The following is a 23,939-nucleotide window of genomic DNA, read 5'->3' as shown; positions in this document are numbered from 1 at the left end:
TGCCCGGGGGGGGGGGGGGGGGGGGGGGTTGGAGGGAGCATAGGGCAACAGGATGTGTTGGTGTAGGCAGGCTGCTGTGAAGATTAATGTGACAGAGGATTCACATGTATCAGGTGTAACATGTTTAAATTCCCTCATTGATCATGAATTGTGAACATTTGACATTTCCATTCCCCTAGCTACAGATAGTGCCCACCCCATTGGCCACTAAGTTCCTCTCTCTTATTGATCTTTTGTGGTCTACTGCTATATCTAGGTGTGTCCCCAGGATGCACATCAAGAGGTGGAGGCAGCCTGCTGATTTCCACGCCTTTTGGCCTTCGATGCCCTTGGCCGACGTGCTCTGGAGCCGGGGCCCTCGACTGACTTCAGTGATGCTCCCGTGACTGGGCCATGCTCTGCAGTGCCTCGGCAATGACCATCTGCATCTGGGACATGATGCCGAGGCCCTTAGCCATGGTCGTCGCAGACTGAGCTATGCCTTGGATACTACCACTTTGGGGTGGTACGGTGGTAACCGCTGCTGCCTCACAGTGCTAGGATCCTGGGTTCAATTCAGGCTTGGATGACTGTGTAGTTTGTACTTTCTCCCCGTGTCTGCGTGAGTTTGCTCTGATTTCCTCCCACAGTCCAAAGATGTGCAGGTTAGGTGGATTGGCATGATAAAATTTCTCAAGTGTCCAGACATGTGCAGATTATGTTACAGGAATCGGGTGTCAGAGTGGTCCTAGGTAGGGTGATTTTTCAGTGTTGGTACAGATGGGCTGAATAGTCTCCTTCTGCACTGTGGGAATTCTGTGGTTCTAAGAGATGGACGTCGAACCAATGGACATGGAGAGCGACGGAATTTTGTCTGACATGAACAACTCATTTGAGACAGGTCATCTGAGTGAAGGGCAACGGATCCTCACCTCTGTGGCGCGGGCTACCCTTACTGTCGGTGAATGCTCTCCTCGGTCAACCCCATGACTTCCATGGCCCGCTCCTCGTATGGGGGGGGAGGAGGGTGCGGGACTGGGATCTCTGGTATTCTGCGCCCCCATCTTGGCCTTTTCACACTTATTGTGGGCTATCTTCTCCTACAGGGACAAAGAGAGGGCATTGTGAGCCTCGTGGTTGATGGGTTGGGGGATCTATAGCAGATGGCATGTGTGTGGACATGAAGTGGTGGCTGGTGGGTGCCATGGCATTCTGAGGAGCAAACACAAAGTTCAGATGTGGCGTGGGGAAGGTGTGAGGTGTCAGTGGTTTTTGGGGAAGGGGGGGTTTGGGAATTTGAGGGTTGGAGGTGGAACTGATGCCAGGAGAGAGGTAGTAACTTCCCCTTGCAGCTCTGTAGAGGTCGTTGGTCGTCTTCCAACATCACACAGCAGACATCCTTGAAATGCTGTCTGCACTGACAGCCACTGTCACTGACTCCCAGGCGGTATTAGTGACGCTGCTGTTATGCCTCCGAACCCCTTGGGGAATAGTGTCCCCACCAATCACACTCAAAATGACACTTTGAAATGTTTCCGTTAAATGCCGCCATGATAACCTCTATGCCAAGGAATTTGAGGCATCTACACAGTCGAATTCAAAGAGGAATATCAAGGAGACTGAACAGTATAACCGCGAGCACCCTCATTGAGAAAGCATCCAACTGTCAGACAGACCAATTCCATCTCTGATCCGAGGCACAGAGGCCTGTTCAAATTAACATTCAGAGCCATGGCAGATTGCAGATATTCTCCTCTGAACAACACAATTTCATGCCTTCGCTTACACTTTTAATACAGAAAGGAATACGTTGTGTCACAGGGGACCCGGAGAATTTTTATAAAATTGGAGGGGAATTCAGAAGCAAAATGTTTGAGATCCCCTGATTTAAGCAATGCCCGTCAGGACTTAAATCAATGTCCTCTGAACAATTGTATCTCTCTTGATTTAACAATTCTGCAATCACTGTAGAAATTCTCAATTTGATTTACGTTTTATTAAATAATTTTTTGCACTTCGTTTCTTTTTTCACTCTTCCTGCTCCACTTGTCATTATCATTAACATGTCTCGTAACTATACATTCAGCCTGATACAGTCCTAAAGATTCCCAACATATGCCCATTCCTCAAATTCTAATTCCTATTCCTTCAGGAAAATTTCCACTTTCACCACTTGCTGGAAAACCAATGATACAGCATTGGGTGTGAACCCACACAGTTTGACTTACCAGCAGGGTCACTGGGCACTGATACTGAACAGGAATTTGGGTACTTTATCCCCAAACACAGGAATACTGAGGGTAATTGTCAGTGTACCACTGCAGCCAGACTGAGGCCCACCCTGGGTCCTTCCTGTCTGTACATTTCCCCAGTGCCCCATTGGGGAACATTCAGCCCCGGATCTCCTGCAGAAGCCGCGCTGTGGGGCTGGGAGGCGGAGTCTGGTGACCCTGTTGCTGTGCCTCTGATGTCACAATGGGAGATGACACTCACTCAACTCGAGGTGGAAACTGGGAAACGGCCAATAGGATTTCAACCTGGAGCCCGGCCAGGTGGGAGGGGACAGGAAATCAGAGAACAATGTTCAGAGAATCAGAGCTGAAATGCTCAGACATTGAAATGTTCACACTGCCACACTCAGTCCAGGTCTGCATTCCTGCAATGCCTCCAGGTGTCTCTTTCCATTTGAACTCAATTGATTCTGCCAGACGCTGAAACAGATTAAAGATAACAATAATCATAGTTAAACACTGCGCATAAAAGGGAATGAATCCAGTTTCTATTTTATTCATGACGTTGAACATTAGCATAAATACTCACACAAACCGCTCCAAACTCTTGCAAGACAAGATGAGCTTGCTAAAAGCAGGGATAGATTGATCTGTGAATGAGTTTCCCCCCAGTTTCAGAACCTTCAATAATGTGTTTGTGCTGAGAGTGGAAGCGAGACCATCACAAATGGAATCTGAGAGACCGGTACCCCATAGGCTTTGGTATCAGAGAGAGGGAGAGAAAAAACTTTAAAGGAATCAGAGTCAATTTCCAGTGTTTATTAATAACATCAATACTGATAATAATGAGTTGCTTAATTTTACAAACCTGAGTTTTGCCAAAATGCTGTCCAGGCTTTGAGTCTCTCAATCATGAGGACAGATGCAAAAATGCCAAATTTCAAAGGGAACAACATTTATACTGCATGAGAAAAGGGTGCTGATTTGTTGGCAAGTCTGCTTGCCTTGGAGAATGCACCAGGGACCTATTTTCCCCATTCTTAAGTTCAATCTGAATTAAATTTTAAATGCCTTGACTCATCAGAGCTGACTTGCCAACCAACCATCAGGATACTGGGCCTGTATTCCCTATAGTTTAGAAGAATGAGAGATGATCTCATTGAAATTCCCAATGGGCGAGGTAGGATAAAGCAGGCAGCGTGGTAGCACAGTGGTTAGCACTAAAGCTTCACAGCGCAGGGTCCCAGATTCGATTCCCCGCTGGGTCACTGTCTGTGCAGAGTCTGCACGTTCTCCCCGTGTCTGCGTGAGTTTCTTCCGGGTGGTCCGGTTTCCTCCCACAGTCCAAAGATGTGCAGGTTCGGTGGATTGGCCATGATAAATTGTCCTTAGTGGCCAAAAAGGTCAGGAGGGGTTATTGGGTTACGGGGATAGGGTGGAAGCGAGGGCTTAAGTGGGTCAATGCAGACTCGATGGGCCAAATGGTCTCCTTCTGCACTGTATGTTCTAAATGCAGAAAGGATGTTGAGGGGGGAGGGGGTGGTTCTCCAGGGGGTCCACAAAACTACGGCTCGCCACATGACTGGCAAATGCCTGCTTGAATGCACAAAGTTCAATTAATTAGAAAGATCAAATAGACCAATCAAACAAGCCTCTTGTTGCTGGACAGAAATACCCTCAGCCAAAACCAAAGATCGAAGGTGAGGTGGGAGCCGGCAGAAGGCAAACCAGGCAGAAGCGAAGAAGCGGCAGCGAGAAGTGGAAGGGAGGTGGACGTGATGACGAGGAGATGCGGCAGCAGTGACGTTTGAGGCTTGGAGAAAGGAGTGTGAGGATGTGTGTGTGCCTATGCATGAGGATATGTGTGCGGCTGTGCATGAGGATAAGCATGTGTCTGTGTGAGGGTGTGCGCGCACGCATATGCATATTGTAAAAAATGTAGGAATTTCAGATACATGGGACAGGATTCTCCATCCTGCCATCCCATTTTCTGGTGTGGTATGCCCCCACCGGCAGCGGGATTCTCCGTCCCAGCAGCCAGCCAATGGTGTTTCCCATTGTGGGCACCCCCATGCCGCCTGGAAATCCACAGGTGGAAGTCTGCTTCCGGCGAAACGGAGGAACCTGTCGATGGAGAACCCAGCCCATTGTATTATATGTACTTGGTGCAGTAAGGGTTAAAAGCCTGGGTTTGTGTGTGTATGATTGCTGCAGTAGTGTTTCAAAAAGAATCCTGGTTTGCAAGGCAGCCAGGCTTTGAGGCTACAGGAAGTGCAATTAAAGCATCGTAAACGAGTGGACGAATGGATTTTCATTTATATTGAGAGGGTTCCCTGCAGAGTAGTTTATCGGAGACTCCTGGAATTTACCCAGCTTGCAACGCCTCGTGAAATTTAACGCAATCTTGCGGGACGTTGCGATTTGAACCTTGGGAATTGCGGGCGGGATCACTTTTTAAGCAAATCAGCATATTAAGGCAGCCAACTAGTCTCACATTAATGTGCAGATTCCTGAGTTACTCGAGGCGTGGGAGTAACGTGCAGATTCCTGTGTTACCCAGGTGTGGGATCAATCTCCCTTGCCTTGGAGAACTCGGGCGAGTGCCGCTCAGGACTGGTCTCCACAAACAGGGAGCAGATGGGAGAGGCATTCTTGGGGCTCTCCCAGGGGATTGGAGACCACCTGGGGCATGCCCTTTGAGCAGGGTGGTACCCTGGCACTGCTGGTGCCACTGAGGCACCCTGGCAGTGCTGCCCTGACAATGCCATCTGGGTGTCAGCCTGGCACTGCCAAGGTGCCAAAATGGCACTGCCAAGGTGCCAAGCTGGCATTTGTAGTGTGGGTGGGATCAGGCCGGGAACCTTCCCATAGTGTATTGGGGCGTGGGCAGTTCTGGGGTTGCTTTCGGAGCCTTGGAGATTGGGAAGCCATTTAAAAACGGTGTCCCGATTTCTCGCTGCACAAAACGGCGTATTCCCTGTTGAGGCCCCTTATCAAACGAGCGCTGGGAAACACGCGGCTAAACCTGCTTGCTATGGTACTTTGTTCCCATTTAGTTAAATCGTGCCCATTGAGCCGGATTCTACGGTCCCAAAATCGGTGGTGTTCTACGGTTTGGCACTCGAAAGACTGACAAGCTGCAACTGCATATAAGCACTCCATTCCCCTCACACACACTTATTCCAGCCAAGATGGCACCACGTAGACCGGCACCCTGTTTTTCACATGCGGAGCTTGAGGCCCTGCTAGATGTCATTGAAGAGAGGCAGGGCACCCTGTTCCTTGCGGTGGGAAGGAGACTGCCAACTTCTGCTGTACACCGGGCCAGGGCGCAGGTGGAAAGAGGCCAAACCGCCACAATCGGCCAGCAGTGCCGCAAAAAGCTGCACGACCTCCTCAGGGCGGCCAGGATGAGTAATCAGCACGGTAGCAAAGTGTTTAGCACTGTTGCTTCACAGCACCAGGGACCTGGGTTCGATTCCCAGCTTGGGTCACTGTCTGTGTGGAGTCTGCACGTTCTCCCTGCGTCTGTGTGGGTTTCCTCTGGGTGCTTCGGTTTCCTCCCACAAGTCCCGAAAGACGTGCTTGTTAGATGAATTGGACATTCTGAATTCTCCCTCAGTGTATCCGAACAGGCGCCAGAATGTGGCGACCCAGGGATTTTAACAGTAACTTCATTGCAGTATGAATGTACGCCTACTTGTGACACTAATAGAGATTATTATTATAATCAGCACCATGCCCCTGGAACCAAGTCCTGTCCCACACCCTACTACCCTTTCCACCCAGAAGGCATTCAAACCCAACCCACCGCAGTCTGCTCACACCCAACCCTGTACCACATGCCAACACCCAAACCGCCCACCATGGCCGGGTGACCTGCATACACAGGCCACTAGCTATCCACCCACTGTGCTGCCCGCATCTGACAGCCTCACACTGTGCATTTTCACTGTGCATTTTCTGAACCCCCCCACCAGGAGATGGTGGTGCACAATCAGAGAGAGAGAGAGAGAGCAGACTGGAGGGGCCCGGAGGTCCATCACCGTCGTGAAGCAGCGGGCATTGGACCTTGTCCATGGGCCTGGATAGTGGGCAGTCGCTGAGGTGGAGGTCGGCATCAGGGAATTTGGACGAGAGAACTAAATGTAGTATCTCCAAATTTGCAGATATACAAAGTTGGTGGGTGGGTGAGCTGGGAGGTGGATGCAGAGAGGCAATGAGCTTCCGCTGAGTTGTGGTGTCCCTACAGCATGTGGCACCACCCACTGTCCCCCCCTTCCCCCCCCCAGCATCCCTCTACTTTCATACCGCTCCTCCACCACTCACTCCAATCATGTCTTGTGTCTTGCAGGTTACCTGGCGTCGAAGCAAGCCCTTCTGGTGCCCCCCGCACCCGACTGCAACCCCAGGGCACACTGAGTGATGAGCTGGGACTGGACAGCGAGGCAAGCCCCCGAACACCATCCCGCGACAGCCTGGAGCACCAGTCCAGGGCCGACACCGACTTTCCGTCATAGCTGTCTCCAACACCCTCCACCATCCCACAGTCACTCATCTCGGTTGGGCATTGTAGTGAAGAGGCTCCTGGGGCACTATGTGCGTACCACACACATGTGCAGCGGTACATCAGGTGGAGGTCGTAACCACTGAGTGAGCAAACAGTCAGAGAACGGCTCAACCCCAGCGACTAACTGCTGTCCAGACAGGTCTTGGGTTTCCAGAAATTCTGAGGATTGGCAGGCAGTGACTAGTGGGGTACTGCAAGGACCTGGAACAGGACCCCAACTGTGCATATTATATATTAATGATTTTGACGCGGGAACTAAATGTAGTATCTCCAAATTTGCAGATGGTACCAAGTTGGGTAGGAGGGTGAGCTGTGAGGAGGATGCAAAGATGCTTCAGCGAGATTTGGACAGGCTGAGTGATTGGGCACATGCATGGCAGATGCAGTATAATGTGGATAAATGTGAGGTTATCCACTTTGGCAACAAAAATAGGAAGGCAGATAATTATTTGAATGGGCTTAACTTGAGAGAGGTGGATACTCTGTGAGACCTTGTGTATCAGTCACTGAAAGTAAGCTCACAGGTACAGCAGACAGCAAAGAAAGCAAATGGTATGTTGGCCTTCATAGCGAGAGTATTTGAGTATCGGAATAGAGATGTTTTACTGCAATTGGAGAGGGCATTGGTGAGGCCACACCTGGAGTATTGTGTGCAGTTTTGGTATCCATATCTGAGGAAGGATGTTCTTGCTATGGAGGATGTGCAGCAAAGGTTTACCAGGTTGATTCCTGGGATGGCAGGACTGTAATGTGAGGAGAGACTAAATCAGTTAAGGTTATATTCATTAAAGTTTAGAAGAGTGAGAAATGATCTCCTAGAAATGTATAAAATTTTAACAGGATTAGACAAGGTCGATAAGAAAGAATGTACCCCCGATGGTGAGGGAGTCCAGAACTAAGGGTCACATCCTGAGGATAAGGGGTAAACCTTTTAGAATTGAGGTGAGGAGAAATTTCTTCACCCAGAGAGTGGTGAATCTGTGGAATTTACTATCATAGAAAGTAGTTGAGGTGAAAGCGTTGTGTAATTTCAAGAAGGAATTAGACATAGCAAGAGATATGTGGAGAATGCGGGATCAGGCTATTGAACTTGATCAGCCATGATCATAATGAAGGCCGGAGCAGACTAGAAGGGTCAAATAGACTCCTCCTGGTTCTATTTTCCATGTGTGTTTCCATGTAAACGTACAGACAGTTTAGAAATCTGAGGACAGAATCAGAAAGAATATAGAATTTGAAAGAATTAAACAAAATATGATGCTCTTAGGGAAACAATTATTTTGAAAGAATTTAAAGATTCACTTCCTGTAGTAGTGAGAACTCATGTGGAAGAGCAAAGGGTTAAAACTACTAGACTGACAGAAGAAATGGCAGATGATTTTGAATTAGTTCACAAAGCAAAGCCTAGTTTTACATTAATTTCAAGCTGAGAAGGATTGAAACTGGGGAAATTAGAAATTCACAGGCAGTGAAGAAAAGGTGGCCGAGTTGGATATATTAAGGAGCGTTTGCCTCACATTAAAAATGAAACCTATGATAATGGAAGAGAGATAAGAAAATGTGTTTTCATTGGAATAAAGTTGGATACATAAAGTCGCTCCAAGGTTGCTTAAGAAATGTACTGGGAAGACAGGCTCATTAAAACAAGATAAGCCAGTGTGGTTTATTAAAGTTGAAAAAAACATGATTCCATTGGAAAAGGTGTAACAGAGTGTACAGTCTGTTGAGAGGTTGGTGGCAAAGATCAGGGGCGAAATTCTCCCCCAACGGCGGGATGCCCGCCGACTGGCGCCAAAGCCGGCGCAAATCAGACGGGCATCGCGCCGGCAAAAAGGTGCGGAAGTCTCGGAGAATGACGCCCCAGATACCGGGGTTGGGATTCTCCGCCTGCGGGATTCTCCGTTTTGCCGGTGCCCCGGGGGTTTCGCGACGGAATGGGGTTACCCCACAATGGGAAATCCCATCGACCGTCTGGCATAACGGAGAATTCCGCCGGCGTGTCGGGGCAGAAATGTGGTGCAGGGAGGGCGGAGAATCCAGCCCCGGATTTTTAAAAGATTTTGTTTGTGAGAGTACGTATTTTTTATATGTACAAGATGGAGTAGGTAAGGAGATTAAGATCTTAAGGGATACAGGAGCATGTCAATCTTTATTGGTGAGAAATAGGGAGATATTTAGTTCAGAAGGAGTATTGGCAGAAAAGGTCGTAATATGTGGAATTTGTGGTGAAAGGAGTATTGTGCCACTATGTAAAGTAAGGTTGGGGAGTCCGGTGAAAAGTAGTGTTGGTGGTCGGGGTGATAGAAAAATTACCTTTCTCGGGGTACAATTTATCTTGCGCAATGATATAGCTAGATCATCAAGCGGGAGTGATGCCTACCATGGTTGAAACGCTAGTGGAAAGTCAAACAACTGAGGTGTTACAAGAAGCATATCCTGGGGTGTTTCCCTGGTGTGGTGACAAGATCACAAAGCCACAGGTTGAGACAGGACGAAGAGAACTTGAGGAATACCAATAGGGAGGCTGAAGTTCAGTTACTAGAAACAATATTTAATAGATGGTAGATAAAGAACAAGAGCAGGCGGTGGATGACAAGAGCAGTGGTGGATGAAGAGGATATCTTTCGTTCAAGAAAGTTGATAGAATTACAGCAGAAAGATTCAGAGATAAAGCAGTTGTATCAGAAAGCATATGCAGAAATAGAATCTGAGTGTATTTCAGTTATTATATTAGAAATAATGAACTCATGAGAAAAAGGCGACTTTATATATTTAATCAGATGAGACGTGGGCAGAAGTTCAAGTGATATTACCGGTGGGTTATAGAAAGGAGGTTTTGTGGTAGCACATGAGGTTCTTGTAGGTGATCATTTAGGAGTAAGGAAAACTCAATTATTGGTCTGGACCACATAAGGATGGAGTTGGATTTTGTAGTAAATCTCACATGTCAGGCAATAGGAAAACCTCAAGCAGCAATAAACCCACAACCCTTAATACCCATTCAAGCATTTGAGGAACGTTTTACTAGGATCCTAATTTATTGCGTATGACCCCCTGCCTAAAATGAAAAGTGGGAATCAGTATTTATTGATCATAATGGATGTGTCTACTAGATTTCCAGAGGCCATTCCATTCAGAAATATTATTAAGAGGGTTGTAGAGGAGTTAACCAAATATTTTATCAGTTACAGACTAGCAAAAGAAATCCAATCAGATCAGGGATCAAAATTTGTCGAAGTTATTCAGGGAAGTTATGGATACCTTGGGAATAAAGCAATTTAACGCAACTGAGTATCATTCAGAATCATAAAGTGCGTTAGATAAATTACTGAGTTACCTTTGGTGGAAAATCAAAGTGACCTAAGAGAACGATTACACTTGCAGAGAGCGAGATGTATCCTTTAGAGTATTTGTTGTGTTTTGTAATGAGAAATGTTTAGAGTTGAAAGGCTTTGGGCGGCATGGTAGCATAGAGGTCAGCACTGTTGCTTCACAGTGCCAGGGTTCCAGGTTCGATTCCCAGCTTGGGTCGCTGTCTGTGTGGAGTCTGCACGTGTCCCCGTGTCTGTGTGGATTTCCTCCGGGTGCTCCGGTTTCCTCCCAGTCCAGTAAGATGTGCTCGTTAGGTGAATTGGACATTTTGAATTCTCCCATCTGAGTACCCGAACAAACGCCGTAGTGTGGCGACTAGGGGATTTTCCCAGTAACTGCATTGCAGTGTTAATGTAAGCCTACTTGTGACAATAATAAAGATTTTAAAAGAAATGAAGCCACCTGTTTATATTGCTAGTTCATTTTTTAAGGATGAAGTGTGAGTCTGCACGTTCTCCCCGTGTGTGCGTGGGTTTTCTCCGGGTGCTCTGGTTTCCTCCCACAGTCCAAAGATGTGCAGGTTAGGTGGATTGACCATGCTAAATTGCCCTTCGTGTCCAAAATTGCCCTCAGTGTTGGGTGGGGTTACTGGGTTATGGGGATAGGGTGGGGGTGTGGGCTTGGGTAGGGTGCTCTTTCCAAGAGCCAGTGCAGACTCGATGGGCCGAATGGCCTCCTTCTGCACTGTAAATTCTATGATTCTATGAATGTAGGAATTTCAGATAGATTGTATTATATGTACTTGGAGCAGTAAGGGCTAAAAGCTTGGGTTAGTGTGTGTATGAATGTTGCAGTACTGGTTTTAAAAATCCTAGTTTGCTAGGCTTTCTGGAGCCAGGGGTGCAGTTATAAAGCATTGCAAAAGTTTGGGCTAATGGACTTTTATTTGTATTAAGAGGGTTCCCTGTGGAGTGGTTAATTAGAGACGTTGTGTTCAGTTTCGTAAGATGATGTAGTTCATGTGAGGAGACTGAAGCGGTCAGTGTTGAGGTTTTCAGAGAGTTTTAGTCTTTCACTGGAAGGTAAGATGAGAATTTTCCTGAAGAAATACAGCCAGAGATTCTGCATTTTTCTGACAGAGTGTCAGGTCTGCTTCTTTAAAGCAGTCTCAAAAAATCTCTATCAAAGTGAAGTATTCAAGACGACTCTGGACAGCAATTATTTCTGTGAGCTAACTGTATTTAAAAGTGGATTCAGAGCTGAGATAATTTTGTTGTTTGAGTGTAAATAAAGATAGCAGTTTAGGTTATTGTGTCACTGTATTGATTCGTATTATTTAAAGGGCTAATTCTAAGCTACTTTCTTGTGTGATGTTTAAGATATTTTAATACTGCATTAGTAAAGTTTGTTTGAAGACACCATGGGCGGGATTCTCCCCTACCCCGCGGGGCAGGGGGTTCCGGCGTAATGGAATGGCGGGAACCACTCCGGCGTCGGGCCGCCCCAAAGGTTTTAGGGGCCAAGCCCTCACCTTGAGGGGCTAGGCCCGCGCCGGAGTGGTCCCGCCCCCACTGAATCTCTGGTGGTGGAGACTTCGGGCCACGGGGGGGTTCACGCCAGCCCCCGGCGATTCTCCGACCCGGCATGGGGTCGGAGAATCCCGTCCCATATCTCTATTTTGTGAAATCACTCCTGGGGTGAGATACCTTTCCTTTCCTCACAGTCTTACAAAAATAAGGCCCTTAGTGTTGGGTGGGGTTACTGGGTTATGGGGATAGGGTGGAGGTGTGGACTTAGGTAGGGTGCTCTTTCAAAGAGCCGGTGCAGACCTGATGGGCCGAATGGCCTCCTTCTGCACTGTAAATTCCATGATAATCTATGATCTATGAAAACAACATTTTGGGGTTTATGTCCAATATAATGTGTAAATAAGGATGCCTGCGTGTGTGAGTGTATGAGGATGGTTGTGTGTGTGAGAATGGATGTGTGGGCGGATACGGTAAAGAGGAGAGAGGGGTGTGTATGTACATACCTGTGAGAGAGAGGTGAGTGTGTGCATATGTGTGAGAGAGAGGTGAATGTGTGTGTGAGAGAGGTGAGTGTGTGTACGTTTGTGTGAGAGAGGTGAATGTGTGTGTGAGAGACAGAGAGTGAGAGGGGTGAGTGTATGTGAGAGAGGTCTGTGTGAGAATGTGAGAGAGAGAGATATGAGAGTGTGTGAGGGAGAGAGGTGAATATGTGTGTGTGTGTGTGAGAGGAAGAGAGGGGTACGTATGTCCAATATGAGGATCAGCTTCCAGAATTCCTCCTCCCATTAAAAATGACTTAAGAATATTTTTAATTAAAATAACTTTTTAATTATCAGATTATTCACTCCTAAAGTGGCTACTACTTATAGGAGTTAATGTTAAGCAGCTATGGGAGGATGGCTTGGCCAGGGGTTAATGTGAGGGAGCCATGTAGCTGGCTAATGTATTTGTGACTGTGTGCCTCTTCCCAATTCCAAAAATATGCAGATATAGCTCGAAAAGACTAGTTTACATTTGATTTGTGTTCACACCTATTTCACTTCAAAAAAGGGACATCAACATCATGAGACTGCTCGGGATTCCCTGATGCTCTTGGAAAGTCACTGGGGGTTCCGCAGCTCGAAAAGTTTGGAAAAGCCAGAGGTTGACGATTAGCTATGATCTAGTTAAATGGCCACGCAGACTCGAGGGACTAAATGGCTGACTCCTGCTCTTACGTTCCCAACCAATCAGCATTCCTTTCTCATGTAATATAAATCATTGCTCATTTTGAAATTTGGTAGTCTTGCATTTGTCCTGATGAGGGCAAGACAAAAAGCTTCAATGGCATATCTCTTTTTCAGCAATAATAATTGTAATATTCAGTGTCAGACCTGCAATTGTTAGAAAGACAATCTCATACAGTTTAGCATTTACCTCAGTTCCATAATTTTGCAGTCCGAGTACCTCAGTGCAGTGCACAATATTTTCACTCCCGAATCGCCTAGTTCATTATCACCCAGGTTCAGCGACGTCAGTGCACAGTTTGTACTGAGAGCAGAGGCAAGATCCTGAGCACAAAATTCTGAGAGACAATTGTTATGCAGCCTGAGAATCAGAGGAAAAGGGGAATAGCAGAGTTAGGGTGAATCCCCAGTTTTTATTCATATCACCATTACTGATACCAGTAATAATGTACAGTGTTAGACATCAAATTATTACAAACACAGATAATCTCAAAAAGTCTGATACTCACTGCAGTTCCTGTATTTTACAGTCCGGATTCCTCAGAACTGTAGACAAGAATTTCACTCCTGAATCTCCAAGTTTATTTTCACCAAGATTCAGATTTGTCAGTGATTGGTTTTCACTGACAGCTGAGGCAAAATCCTTGGCAAAACTAGCTGTGAGTTTGTTATCAGTCAGGCTGGTGATCAGAGAAACAGAGACACAGATTAAAGTACCACCTTTTGTGACTTCCTTGTTTGTGTATTTACACACCCAGACTAAAGCCTCTGTACACCAGATCACCCATTGCATAAGCAATTATTTGCTTATCTGTGTTTTCTTCCCCTCGCTCATCAGATACTTTATTCTAATTGGAATTTGTCCCATTTTATTCATTCTATTCTGGATTAATGTGGCCTTGATGCCAGGAGACGGCAGTCATGTCAGAGCAGAGATCTCAGCAGGTTTAACGGGGATATTGCGTCAAAGTCACTGATAGCGGATTCTTTCTCTTAGTTCTGGCTGTGGACATTTAATATTTTTTGAAAACCTCATTCCAAAAGGGTTAAGAAGCAAAGCCTGGAATGGTTACAGCTAAAGTGTAGCCCAAAAGGAGATTAACCTGGAAATGTTCAAACCTCTTTCTCCAGAGCCAACTGCAAAAATGGCTCTATTCAATTCTGAGATGTTCACTGAATTCTGTGTTTTCATGTAAATGTGTCAATATATGGGCCGGGATTCTCCCCTACTATGCGGGCGGGGGGTCCCAGCGGGATGGAGTGGCGTGAACCACTCCGGCATCGGGCCACCCCAAATTTCTCCGCACCTTTAGGGGCCAAGCACTCGCCATGAGGGGCTCGGCCCGCGCCAGAGTAGTTTCCGCTCCACCGACTGACGTGGAAGGCCTTTGGCGCCACGCCAGCCGGGGCCGAAAGGATTTCGCCCGGCGGCGGAAGTCCGCGCATGCGCGGGAGCGTCAGCGGCCACTGACGTCATCCCCGCACATGCGCAGGAGGGGGGTCTCTTACGCGTCGGCCATCGCGGAGGCTGTGGCCAAGGCGGAGGGAATAGAGTTCCCCCAAGGCACAGGCCTGCCCGCGGATCGCTGGGCCCCGATCGCGGGCCAGGCCACTGTGGGGGCACCCCCCGAGGCCAGATCGCCCCACGCCCCCCCCCCCCCCCCCCCCCAAGGACCCTGGAGCCCGCCCGCGCCACCTAGTCCCGCCGGGAAGAGAGGTGCTTTGATTCTCGCTGGCGGGACAGGCATTCCAGCAGCGGGACTTCGGCCCATCGCGGGCCGGAGAATCGCCGGGGGTGGGGGGCCCGCCGACCGGCGCAGTGCGATTCCTGCCCCCGCCGTATATCCGGTGCCGGAGAATTCGGCAACTGGTGGGGGCAGGTTTCACGCCAGCCCCCGGCAATTCTCCGACCTGGCGGGGGGTCGGAGAATCCCGCCCAGGATTCGGTAAACTTTGGGGGGGAGAGGAGGGAAATAAATGCACAATAACCAAGTTCAAAGAGAATGTTACATTTCTAATTTTTAAATGAAAAGAATTATCTGTGTTTAAGTTTTACACATGTATAGGTGTTTTGAGGTGATGTGTTATTCCTACATTCGGGAATGGTCTCTTTCCTGAATTTTCAATACACGTCTTGGATGTTAAAAAGAGCGGATGAGTCTGTAGTTGGATTATTCTGTCAAAATTGAGTTTAGAGGCTTCCCTCTGTCGGTTGCATACCACAATTTGCTGTACAGCAACTGCACAAAACAATGCTGCACTCATGTCGCAGGAACCTTTTTAATTAGCACGCATTGTAAAGTATGTCATTTGTGATTTTGCCTTTTGTGGGACTTTGCGGGAGTACAGGGCAGAATTCTCCGTTTCAGAGACTAAGTGCTGACCATGGGACTGAATCGCAGATGTTTTCTGGTCCCGATGGCAGTGCTGGTCCTGGAGCCATTCAGGACATTCTAATGGGCCAGCACTGGGGTCATGTGGAATTCGTGCCATTGCAACGCACGTCAGCCGGTGTCGTGATTGCCACTCGAGTGCCTGACAAGCTGCAGCCACATATAAGCACTCCACCCGCCACACACTCAATTCAGCCAAGAAGGTGCCACCGCGAATAGCAACCCCGAGATTCGCAAATGCAGAGCTCAAGTCGCTACGGGATGCTGTGGAGGAGAGGCGGGTCATCTTGCTCACTGGGTTGGGCAGAAGGCTGTAACCCGTCGACGTAAACCAGGCCTGGGTGCAGGTGGCAGAGGCCGTGAGCGCTGTGGGCCCAACCACCAGTACTGGGCAGCAGTGCAGGAAGACGTTGCACAATTTCCTCTGGGCTGCCAGGGTGAGTCACCAGCTCCGTGTCCCTGGCAACACTCCCCATACCCATCGGCCTCCCAGCAGGTGGAACAGTAGGCAGCGCTGGGTGGGGATGGGCAAACCGACAGGCCAGACAGGTTGAGTCACCACCACCACCACCACCGTGCCCCTCGCACCAAACCCTGTCCCACACACCTGTTAACCCCACCTCCTCTCCTAGAGGGCGATCGAACTCCACCATGTGGCAACCCCACCCTGCACAATATGCCAACACCCATACCACCTGACCTGCCATGGCCATGTGCCCAGCACACATAGGTCACCCCTTGCCCATGTCATAGTGTCTCACACTGTGCATTATCTGTTCCCCAGGAGAAGGCGACCCACAACCGCACAACTGTAGGGAAAGAGAAATGACCGGAAGGGCCCACCGGACCCTCACCATCTCAGAGTTTGTGTGTGATGCGCCCCAGGAGCCTGTTCACTATTAGCCACATCCAGTTATTATAAACACAATCTCACAGTCTGGTACTTACTGCAGTTCCTGTATTTTACAGTCCGGATTCCTTAGTGCTTTAAATAATGGTTTCACTCCCGAATCTTTCAGTTCATTGTTCCTCAGCCTAAAAAGAGACAAAAATTGAGACTCAAACGAATTAAGCTCTGGGTTTGATGCAGTTTTTCTGCCACTGTTACAAAAACACTGAACAAACGTTTCCTGTCACTGATGAGGAATTTCATCCTGTCCAACTTCATTTATGCTGAGCTTGATGTGGAGGTGGAGTTGGAGGATGTGGGTATTGTTCTTTGCAAAAAATGGTGACAGCGCAGATATGTAGCTCAGCAGAATTGTGATAAACATAGGGAGAGAGAAAGTATTATGGGGATTAGCATCCTTGAAATATATATCCTTGATAAATCACCAGGGTGAGGTGAAAAGTTCTCCAGGCTGTGAAAAAAAGTCATGGAAGAAATTGCGGAAGATTTGATTGGATACAGATGAGGTGCTGGAGGATTGAAGGTCTGCTAACTTTGTACCTCTATTTAAAAAGGGAATGAGGAATAGACCAAATAATTAGAAGTCAGTTAGTCTGACCTTGGTAGTGGGCAAATTATTGTAATCAACCTGAGGAGCAGGGTAAACTGTCACTTAAAAAGACATGGATTAATCAAAGACAGTCCTTATGGATTTGTTCAGGGAAGGTCATGTTTGACTAATTTGGTTACATTTTTGAGGAAGTAACAAGGAAGATTGATGAAGGTAGTGTAGTTGATGAGATCTACATGGAATTTAGCAAGGCTTTTAACAAGGTCTCACTTGGCAGACTGATTTAAAAAAATGAAAGCCCATGGGATCTCGGGGAATGTGGCAAGGTGGATGCAAAATGGCTCAGTGCCAAAGGATAATTGTTAATAAATATTTTTGTGACTGGAAGGTGGTATCCAGTGGAGTTCTGCAGTTTAAGGTCCCTTGACTTTTGTGCCATATTAATGATTTGGACTTAAATGTAGGGATAATGATCAAGACGTTTGCAGATGATTCAAAAATTGGCCACAAAAAATGGAATTCAGCTCAGAAAAATGTGAGGCAATGCATTTGGAATAGTCAAACAAGGCAAAAGATTACATAATGACTGGGAGGATCCTGGGAGATGTAGAGGAAGTGAGGGGCCTCGGAGTGAATGTCTGCAGATATCTAACGGTCAGGTTGACAAGGCTGTTAAAGAAGGCATATGGAATCCTTGATGTATTAGCTAAACCTAAGATTATATTAACTTATATAAAAAAATAAGAGCATGAAGTTATAATGGAACTATATGAAACATTAATTAGACCACAACTTGAATACTGTGGCATAGCTCTGATCTCTTCCTTACAGAAATAATGTCCTTACATTAGTCAGGATACAGAGGAGATTTACAAATGTGATGCCAGGAGTGGAAATTGCAGCTATGAGGAAAGATTGGATATGCTGGGGTTGCTTTCCTTGGAAGAGGCGACTGAGGGGAGATTTGACTGAAATGTACAAAATTATGAGGGTCTTGTTAAAGACTATTTGGCAGAGGTCAGTGACAAGGAAGCAAAAATTTAAAACATTTGATAGAAAGAGTGGGGGAGGAGAGAATGGGCAATGATTTTTTTTTCACCCAGAGGGTTGTGGGGGTCTGAAACTCACTCCCGCTGAAATGGTAGCTGATGCAGAAACCGTCAACAGATTGAAAAAGGTGTCTGGATAGTCACTTCAAGTGTAGTAACTGGTAGGGCTACAGACCAAATGCTGGAATGTGGGATTAGGCTGGGGGGGCTCGTTTTTCAGCCAGTGCAGACACAGGGCCTAAAATCTATGTTTACGGACTGTCAGTAATGTATTCATCAGATACCTTGCTGTTGCTGTCTATATGCCTATCAACATCCTCCAGTCCTGTATTATTCCCTGATGATCAGTGTGCCTCAACAACTGACCCTTTCTCAAATGTCTTTCTGTACCTAATGCTCAGGACAGTGAATAATTCTAAACACTTGGAACAATTCTAAAAGAAATCCACTGACAGCTGAATGAATTCCTGTTTTACCAAGATTATCAGCCAAAGCAATGTCTAACACGCAATCCTCCCACCACAATGACAAGACAAACACTGAACAGTGTTGGAATAAATATCTAAATGCCCTATAAAGTAAGGTTCCCATCCTATCCCTCTTCGAAGTGATCGCGTGTAAAATATTTTTAATATATATTTGTACAGGCATCTTGGGCGAGATTCTCCACTCCCGCGCCGGTTGGGAGAATCGCCTGGGCCGCCAACATTTCCCGGGACGTCGGTCCGACATCCGCCCGCGATTCTCCCAAGCGGCGGAAACAGCCCGGTCGAGTTCCGCAGGCCGGAGAATCGCCAGAGTCACCCAAAATGCCGATTCTCCGGCACACCCGCTATTCTCAGGCCCGGATGGGCCGAGCGGCCAGGCCAAAACGGCGGGTTCCCCTGGCGCCATCCACACCTGGTCGCTGCCGTCGGGAACAGCGCGCGAACGCTGGGGGGGGCGGCCTGCGGGGGGGTGAGGGGGGATCCTGCACCAGGGAGTACCTCAAATGTGGGGTGGCCCGCGATCGGTGCCCACCGATCTTCGGGCCGTCCTCTCTGAAGGAGGACCTCCTTCCTTCCGCGGCCCCGCAAGATCTGTCCGCCATCTTCTTGCGGGGCGGACTTAGAGAGGACGGCAACCACGCATGCGCGGGTGACGCCAGTTATGCGGCGCCAGCCGCGTCATCTATGCAGCGCCGCCTTTACGCGGCGACAAGGCCTGGCACGTGTAGATGATGCGGCCCCGATCCTAGCCCATTGTCGGGGCCTGAATCGTTCGTGATCGGGGCCGTTTAGCACCGTCGTGAACCTCGACGGCGTTCACGACGCCGTGGGCATTTCGGTGCGGGAGTGGAGAATCCCGCCCCTTATATTTTGTTTTCCAACCTTTCAAATATTATTTAATTTAAACAAATCATCAGATCGAATAAAGACTATCGGCAGGATTTTCCAGCCCTTCCCGCTCGTGGAATCTTCCTTTCCTGCCGAAAACGCCCCCTGCGGTGGGTTTCTTGGCAGCGGGATGGGCGAGCAACGCAAAACACTATAGACGTTGGCGGGACCGGATGATTCTGCAGGTACCAAACGGCGATCCGTCTCTGCTGTTGGAAAACACATATTGGGGGGGCCGGAAAATCCCACCCAATGAAATCCCGACTTGCTCAGCAAGATCAATTTTTGATATTCCGATCCAGAGGAAATTACAAAATGATTATTTTATATAGGTGCTATTTGCATTGAATCTGCTACTCCAGTTTAACTGCAAAGATTGTTTTCCTTCTCTCTGCAGTAATATTTCTGTGACTATTCTAGAATTGACCAAACAGTTAGGGGTAAAAAAGCAGTTACCTCAAGACCCGGCATTTGTGCAAAACAGGTTCCAGCTGCTGAAGTCCTTCAAACTGAATATGACAATTCTCCAGCTCGAGGTGTTTTATTGTATCACAGAGTCCAATGGTCTGAGACAGGACCGCACAGTCAATCGGGGTCATTATCAAATTACAAAACGTAAGTGTTTCCATAGATCCCACTGTGACCCGAGCCAGTGCTTTATTCTGAGACTCAAACAGGTAGTGGAATGTGTCCAGGAGATTCCTTTTATCAGTTTTGCTCTTTGTGTTTCCAATCTGTCCATCAATCTGCTCCTTTACCCAGTCAATCACTCCACAAGTTGTTTGATGAAGAAATCGACCCAGAATCTCCTCCAGGGGCCGAGCTGCCTGTGGGGAGGAGAGACCAGCAACAAAACGGAGAAATATCTCAAATCGCCCATCTCCCTTGCCATAGGCCTCGCTGAGGAGCTTCCCAATGTCCCCGGGATCTGGAGTCAGGAATTGTGCGAGTGCAGCTACAAACTCCTGGATGGTGAGGTGTGGGAATGTGTAAACCACACTCTGGACAGAATCATCTCTCTCCAAAAGTTCCATCAGGAACCCAGACAGGAACTGGGAAGGTTGCAGATTGTACTCGATTAAATCTCCATTTCTAAACACAATCTTCCTCTCGGAGACGCCTGTGAAGGCCATCTCACCAAGCTTCAGTAACACATCGCGGGGGCTTTCAATCTCCCGGCCATGGTTTTTCAGAATGTTGTAAATATAGTAGGAATATAGTTGGGTGATGGTCTTGGGAACTTGCTGCTGTTTCCTGTCTCTTTGTGTAAAGAAGGGACCCAGTGACAGACCGAGGATCCAGCAGTAGGAAGGGTTGTAGCACATGGTGTACAGGATCTCGTTCTCCTCCACATGTTTGAAAACAGCTGCTGCCACCGTCTGATCTTCAAAAAACTTGTTGAAATATTCCTTCCGTTCATCACCGACAAATCCCAGGATTTCAGCCCAGACACTGATTTCAGCCTTTTCCAATAAATGTAATTCAGTGGGACGGCTGGTCACTAACACTGAACATCCTGGGAGCAGCTTGTGCTGTATTAAACTGTACACAATGTCAGACACTTCACACCAGCTTTCGGGATCTGTGCACGTGGACTGAGGTTCTGTATTTCTCCGATTGTCAGCAAAATCAATCCGGTCCTTGAATTCATCCAAACCATCGAATATAAACAGCAATCCCTCTGGGTTTTTCCAGATCTCTCCCAGAACATTCCCAAAGTAAGGATACTGATCCAGTATCAGATTCCTCAGGTTTATTCTACAGTTAATTGTGTTCAAATCCCGGAATTTAAAGCTGAAAACAAATTGAAAGTTTGGGTATATTTTCCCAGTGGCCCAGTCATAAACAATCTTTTGTACCATTGTTGTTTTTCCAATTCCCGGGACTCCACTCACTGCTGCTGAACTCCCACATTTGGATTTTTTCTGGAAAAAACTGCTCTGGAACAACTGACCAGTTTGGATTTTCTTCAGCTCATTCCGGAGATCTTTCTCTCTCCACTCTTCATGGTCTCGGCCTCTTACCAGCAGTTCATGTTCTACAAGTGTCCGATCTCGAACAGTAGAAATGATCGTTAGCTCAGCGTATCGATCAACCAGCTGGAAAATCTTAACCTTCTCCTTTATTAGGATAGTGTTCACTGTCAGTGTTTCAGTTTGTACCCGGAATGTCTCCTTGTGTTTCTCCTGAACATCTTCAATTAGAACAGACAGAAAGTGGTTCTCAATGTTAGTTACATTGGAATAAAAAAGAACTCACAATCCTATTCACTGTACATTTTAAACGTCAGTCATAGTATATCACGATCCTGCCAGGCGTTTCCAGGGTTTCACAGTGTATCAGGATGCTGCCAGGTATGTACAGGGTTTCACAGTGTATCAGGATCCTGCTGGGTGTGTACGGGGTTTCAGTGTATCAGGATCCTGCCAGGTGTGTACAGGGTTCACAGTGTACCAGGATCCTGCCAGGTGTGTACGGGGTTTCACAGTGTATCAGGATCCTGCCAGGTGTGTACAGGGTTTCACAGTGTATCAGGATCCTGCCAGGTGTGTACGGGGTTTCACAGTGTATCAGGATCCTGCCAGGTGTGTACAGGGTTTCACAGTGTATCAGGATCCTGCCAGGTGTGTACAGGGTTTCCCAGTTCTTCAGGATGATTTTTATAATAATCTTTATTGTCACAAGTAGGCTTACATTAACACTGCAATGAGTTAAAAGCCCCTAGTCGCCACATTCCGGCGCCTGCTCGGGTACACAAGAGGGAGAACTGAGAATGTCCAAATTACCTAATAGCACATCTTTCGGAACTTGTGGGAGAAAATCGGAACACCCGGAGGAAACCCACGCAGACCGGGCAGACTCCGCACAGACAGTGACCTAAGCTGGGAATCGAACCCGAGACCCTGGCCGTAGTTAACCACTATGCTTCCATGCTGCCATTTCAGGTGTGTTCAGGGTTTCACAGTCCATCAGGATCCTGTCAGGTGTGTACAGGATTTCACAGTGTATCAGGATCCTGCCAGGTATGTACAGGGTTTCAGTGTATCAGTATCCTGCCAGATGTGGACAGGGATTCACAGTGTATCAGGATCCTGCCAGTTGTGTACAGGGTTTCACAGTGTATCTGGATCCTGCAAGGGTGTGTACAGGGTTTCACACTGTATCAGGAACCTGCCAGGTGTGTACAGGGTTTCAGTGTATCAGGATCCTACCAGGTGTGTACAGGGTTTCACAGTGTATCAGGATCCTGCCAGGTGTGTACAGGGTTTCACAGTGTAACAGGATCCTGCCAGTTGTGTCCAGGGTTTCACAGTGTATCTGGATCCTGCAAGGGTGTGTACAGGGTTTCACAGTGTATCAGGAACCTGCCAGGTGTGTACAGGGTTTCAGTGTATCAGGATCCTACCAGGTGTGTACAGGGTTTCACAGTGTATCAGGATCCTGCCAGGTGTGTACAGGGTTTCACAGTGTATCAGGATGCTGCCAGATATATTTAAGTCTTGTAACAGTGCTCAACTGTTTGATTCTGTCAAATAATGTGTTGCCTGGAAACTGTCAGGATGTGTCAGAAATCCTACAGATTTTTACTTGAATCTGCAGAAAACTCTGTGTATTGATGGTCTACCCAACAATCTACAATACTGATTCCACAGCCATTGATTTTCAGGCTACCAGATTCTGACCATTCTAAACAAATGGCTGCAGTTCACATTTCTGATTCTCTCTACTGATTTTACACTAGAGCTTCCAACGACAAATCCACATCATTCAGACCATGTACTTTCATCTGCATAATATTGCTTGACGACATTCCTGCTTCAACTCATCTGCTGCTGAAACTCTTAACCATTGTTTTGTTGTCCTGAGTCTTGAGTATTTCCCGGCACTCTTGGCTGATGTCACACTCTCTATAAACTTAAACTCATTCAATCCTCTGCTGTCTGTGCCCTAATGGATACCAAGCCCTATTCACCCATCACCCACAGTGATCGCTGATCAACATTGGCTCACAGTTGAGTATTGCCTCAATTTTAAAATTCTCATCCAGCTTTTTACATCTCTCCATAACCTTGCTCCTCCCTATGTCTGAGGTCTTCAAGACCTACAACATTCCAAGTTCTCTTCAAACTCTCACTTAAATTCTTGCCTCTATTGCAACATCCACTTTAATTAATCCATCACGATGGCCCTGCCTTCTTCAGCTGCTGAGGCCCTAAACTCCAAAATTTCCTCTCAAATCTCACTACATCTTTCCACTTTAAAAGATGTTACTTCAAGTTTACATCTTCAACAAAATAGCCAAATGCTGCCTTCTGTGGTTTGCGTCATATCTTGTTTATTAATAATCCTATGAAATACCTTGGGATGTTTTACTAAGTTAAAAGCTGCTCATCGGTGTATATTTTTGTTTGAAATATCCATGTTGTCACTTACCGTTCGGGTGACAGGGTAATTCTAATAAGCCGTGTGCGATATTCAGATAATCAAGTGAATTAGAACCTGTTGAAAATGATATAGATTTTACAACATCATAATGAAATTTACAGCATTTGAATTGGAAATTGAATTGACTATGATTTTACTGTACCAAGTTCCCGTATTTCTTTCAGTGTTTTATCCAGCTTTGGGACCCCATGACACTTTTTCTCAAAGGATTCCCACATCACTCTTCGGGCCTGAGAGCCTTTCTCCGTCACCAGATTTAGGAGAAGTTTGGAACTGTCCGCCCGTTCTCCCTTCTCTGCTAGCTCAGTGACTTTCTGTGGAAAATAATGATGAATGGATATGAACACGGTGTGGTGATATGCATCACT

General features: G+C 47.1%; 2 protein-coding genes across 3 annotated transcripts in view; both read right to left on the bottom strand.

Annotated features, from left to right (window-relative positions):
• The window catches only part of LOC140410235 (NACHT, LRR and PYD domains-containing protein 3-like), a 437,830-nt gene that overhangs the window by 384,856 nt on the left and 29,035 nt on the right, over nucleotides 1-23,939 (bottom strand). The gene's annotated exons all lie outside the window — the stretch shown is intronic.
• On the bottom strand, nucleotides 1,948-23,880 carry LOC140410242 (NACHT, LRR and PYD domains-containing protein 3-like). Of its 2 annotated transcripts, XM_072498206.1 has the most exons (8): nucleotides 23,714-23,880; nucleotides 23,560-23,625; nucleotides 19,582-21,319; nucleotides 16,189-16,275; nucleotides 13,357-13,527; nucleotides 13,038-13,208; nucleotides 2,800-2,967; nucleotides 1,948-2,690 (listed from the first exon to the last, which is right to left on the bottom strand). In XM_072498206.1, the coding sequence occupies exons 1-8, from the start codon at nucleotides 23,787-23,789 to the stop codon at nucleotides 2,603-2,605; spliced, it is 2,565 nt and encodes an 854-aa protein (XP_072354307.1). In that variant the 5' UTR covers nucleotides 23,790-23,880; the 3' UTR covers nucleotides 1,948-2,602. The 2 variants fall into 2 exon arrangements, with proteins under 2 accessions (XP_072354307.1, XP_072354308.1); XM_072498207.1 differs by lacking the exon at nucleotides 2,800-2,967.

The sequence above is a fragment of the Scyliorhinus torazame genome, chromosome 4, assembly GCF_047496885.1.
Source record: "Scyliorhinus torazame isolate Kashiwa2021f chromosome 4, sScyTor2.1, whole genome shotgun sequence".
NCBI lineage: Eukaryota > Metazoa > Chordata > Chondrichthyes > Carcharhiniformes > Scyliorhinidae > Scyliorhinus > Scyliorhinus torazame.
This window is presented reverse-complemented; position numbering and strand designations above follow the sequence as displayed.

Excerpts from the sequence above, each read along its gene's own strand:
- LOC140410242 (XM_072498206.1), bottom strand. The coding sequence starts at position 23,789 with ATGTGGGAATCCTTTGAGAAAAAGTGTCATGGGGTCCCAAAGCTGGAT. Across the intron at positions 21,320-23,559 it reads ATTACCCTGTCACCCGAACG|ATGTTCAGGAGAAACACAAG; the intron begins GTAAGTGACAAC and ends TTCTAATTGAAG. Across the intron at positions 2,691-2,799 it reads AAGAGTTTGGAGCGGTTTGT|CGTCTGGCAGAATCAATTGA; the intron begins GTGAGTATTTAT and ends AATCTGTTTCAG.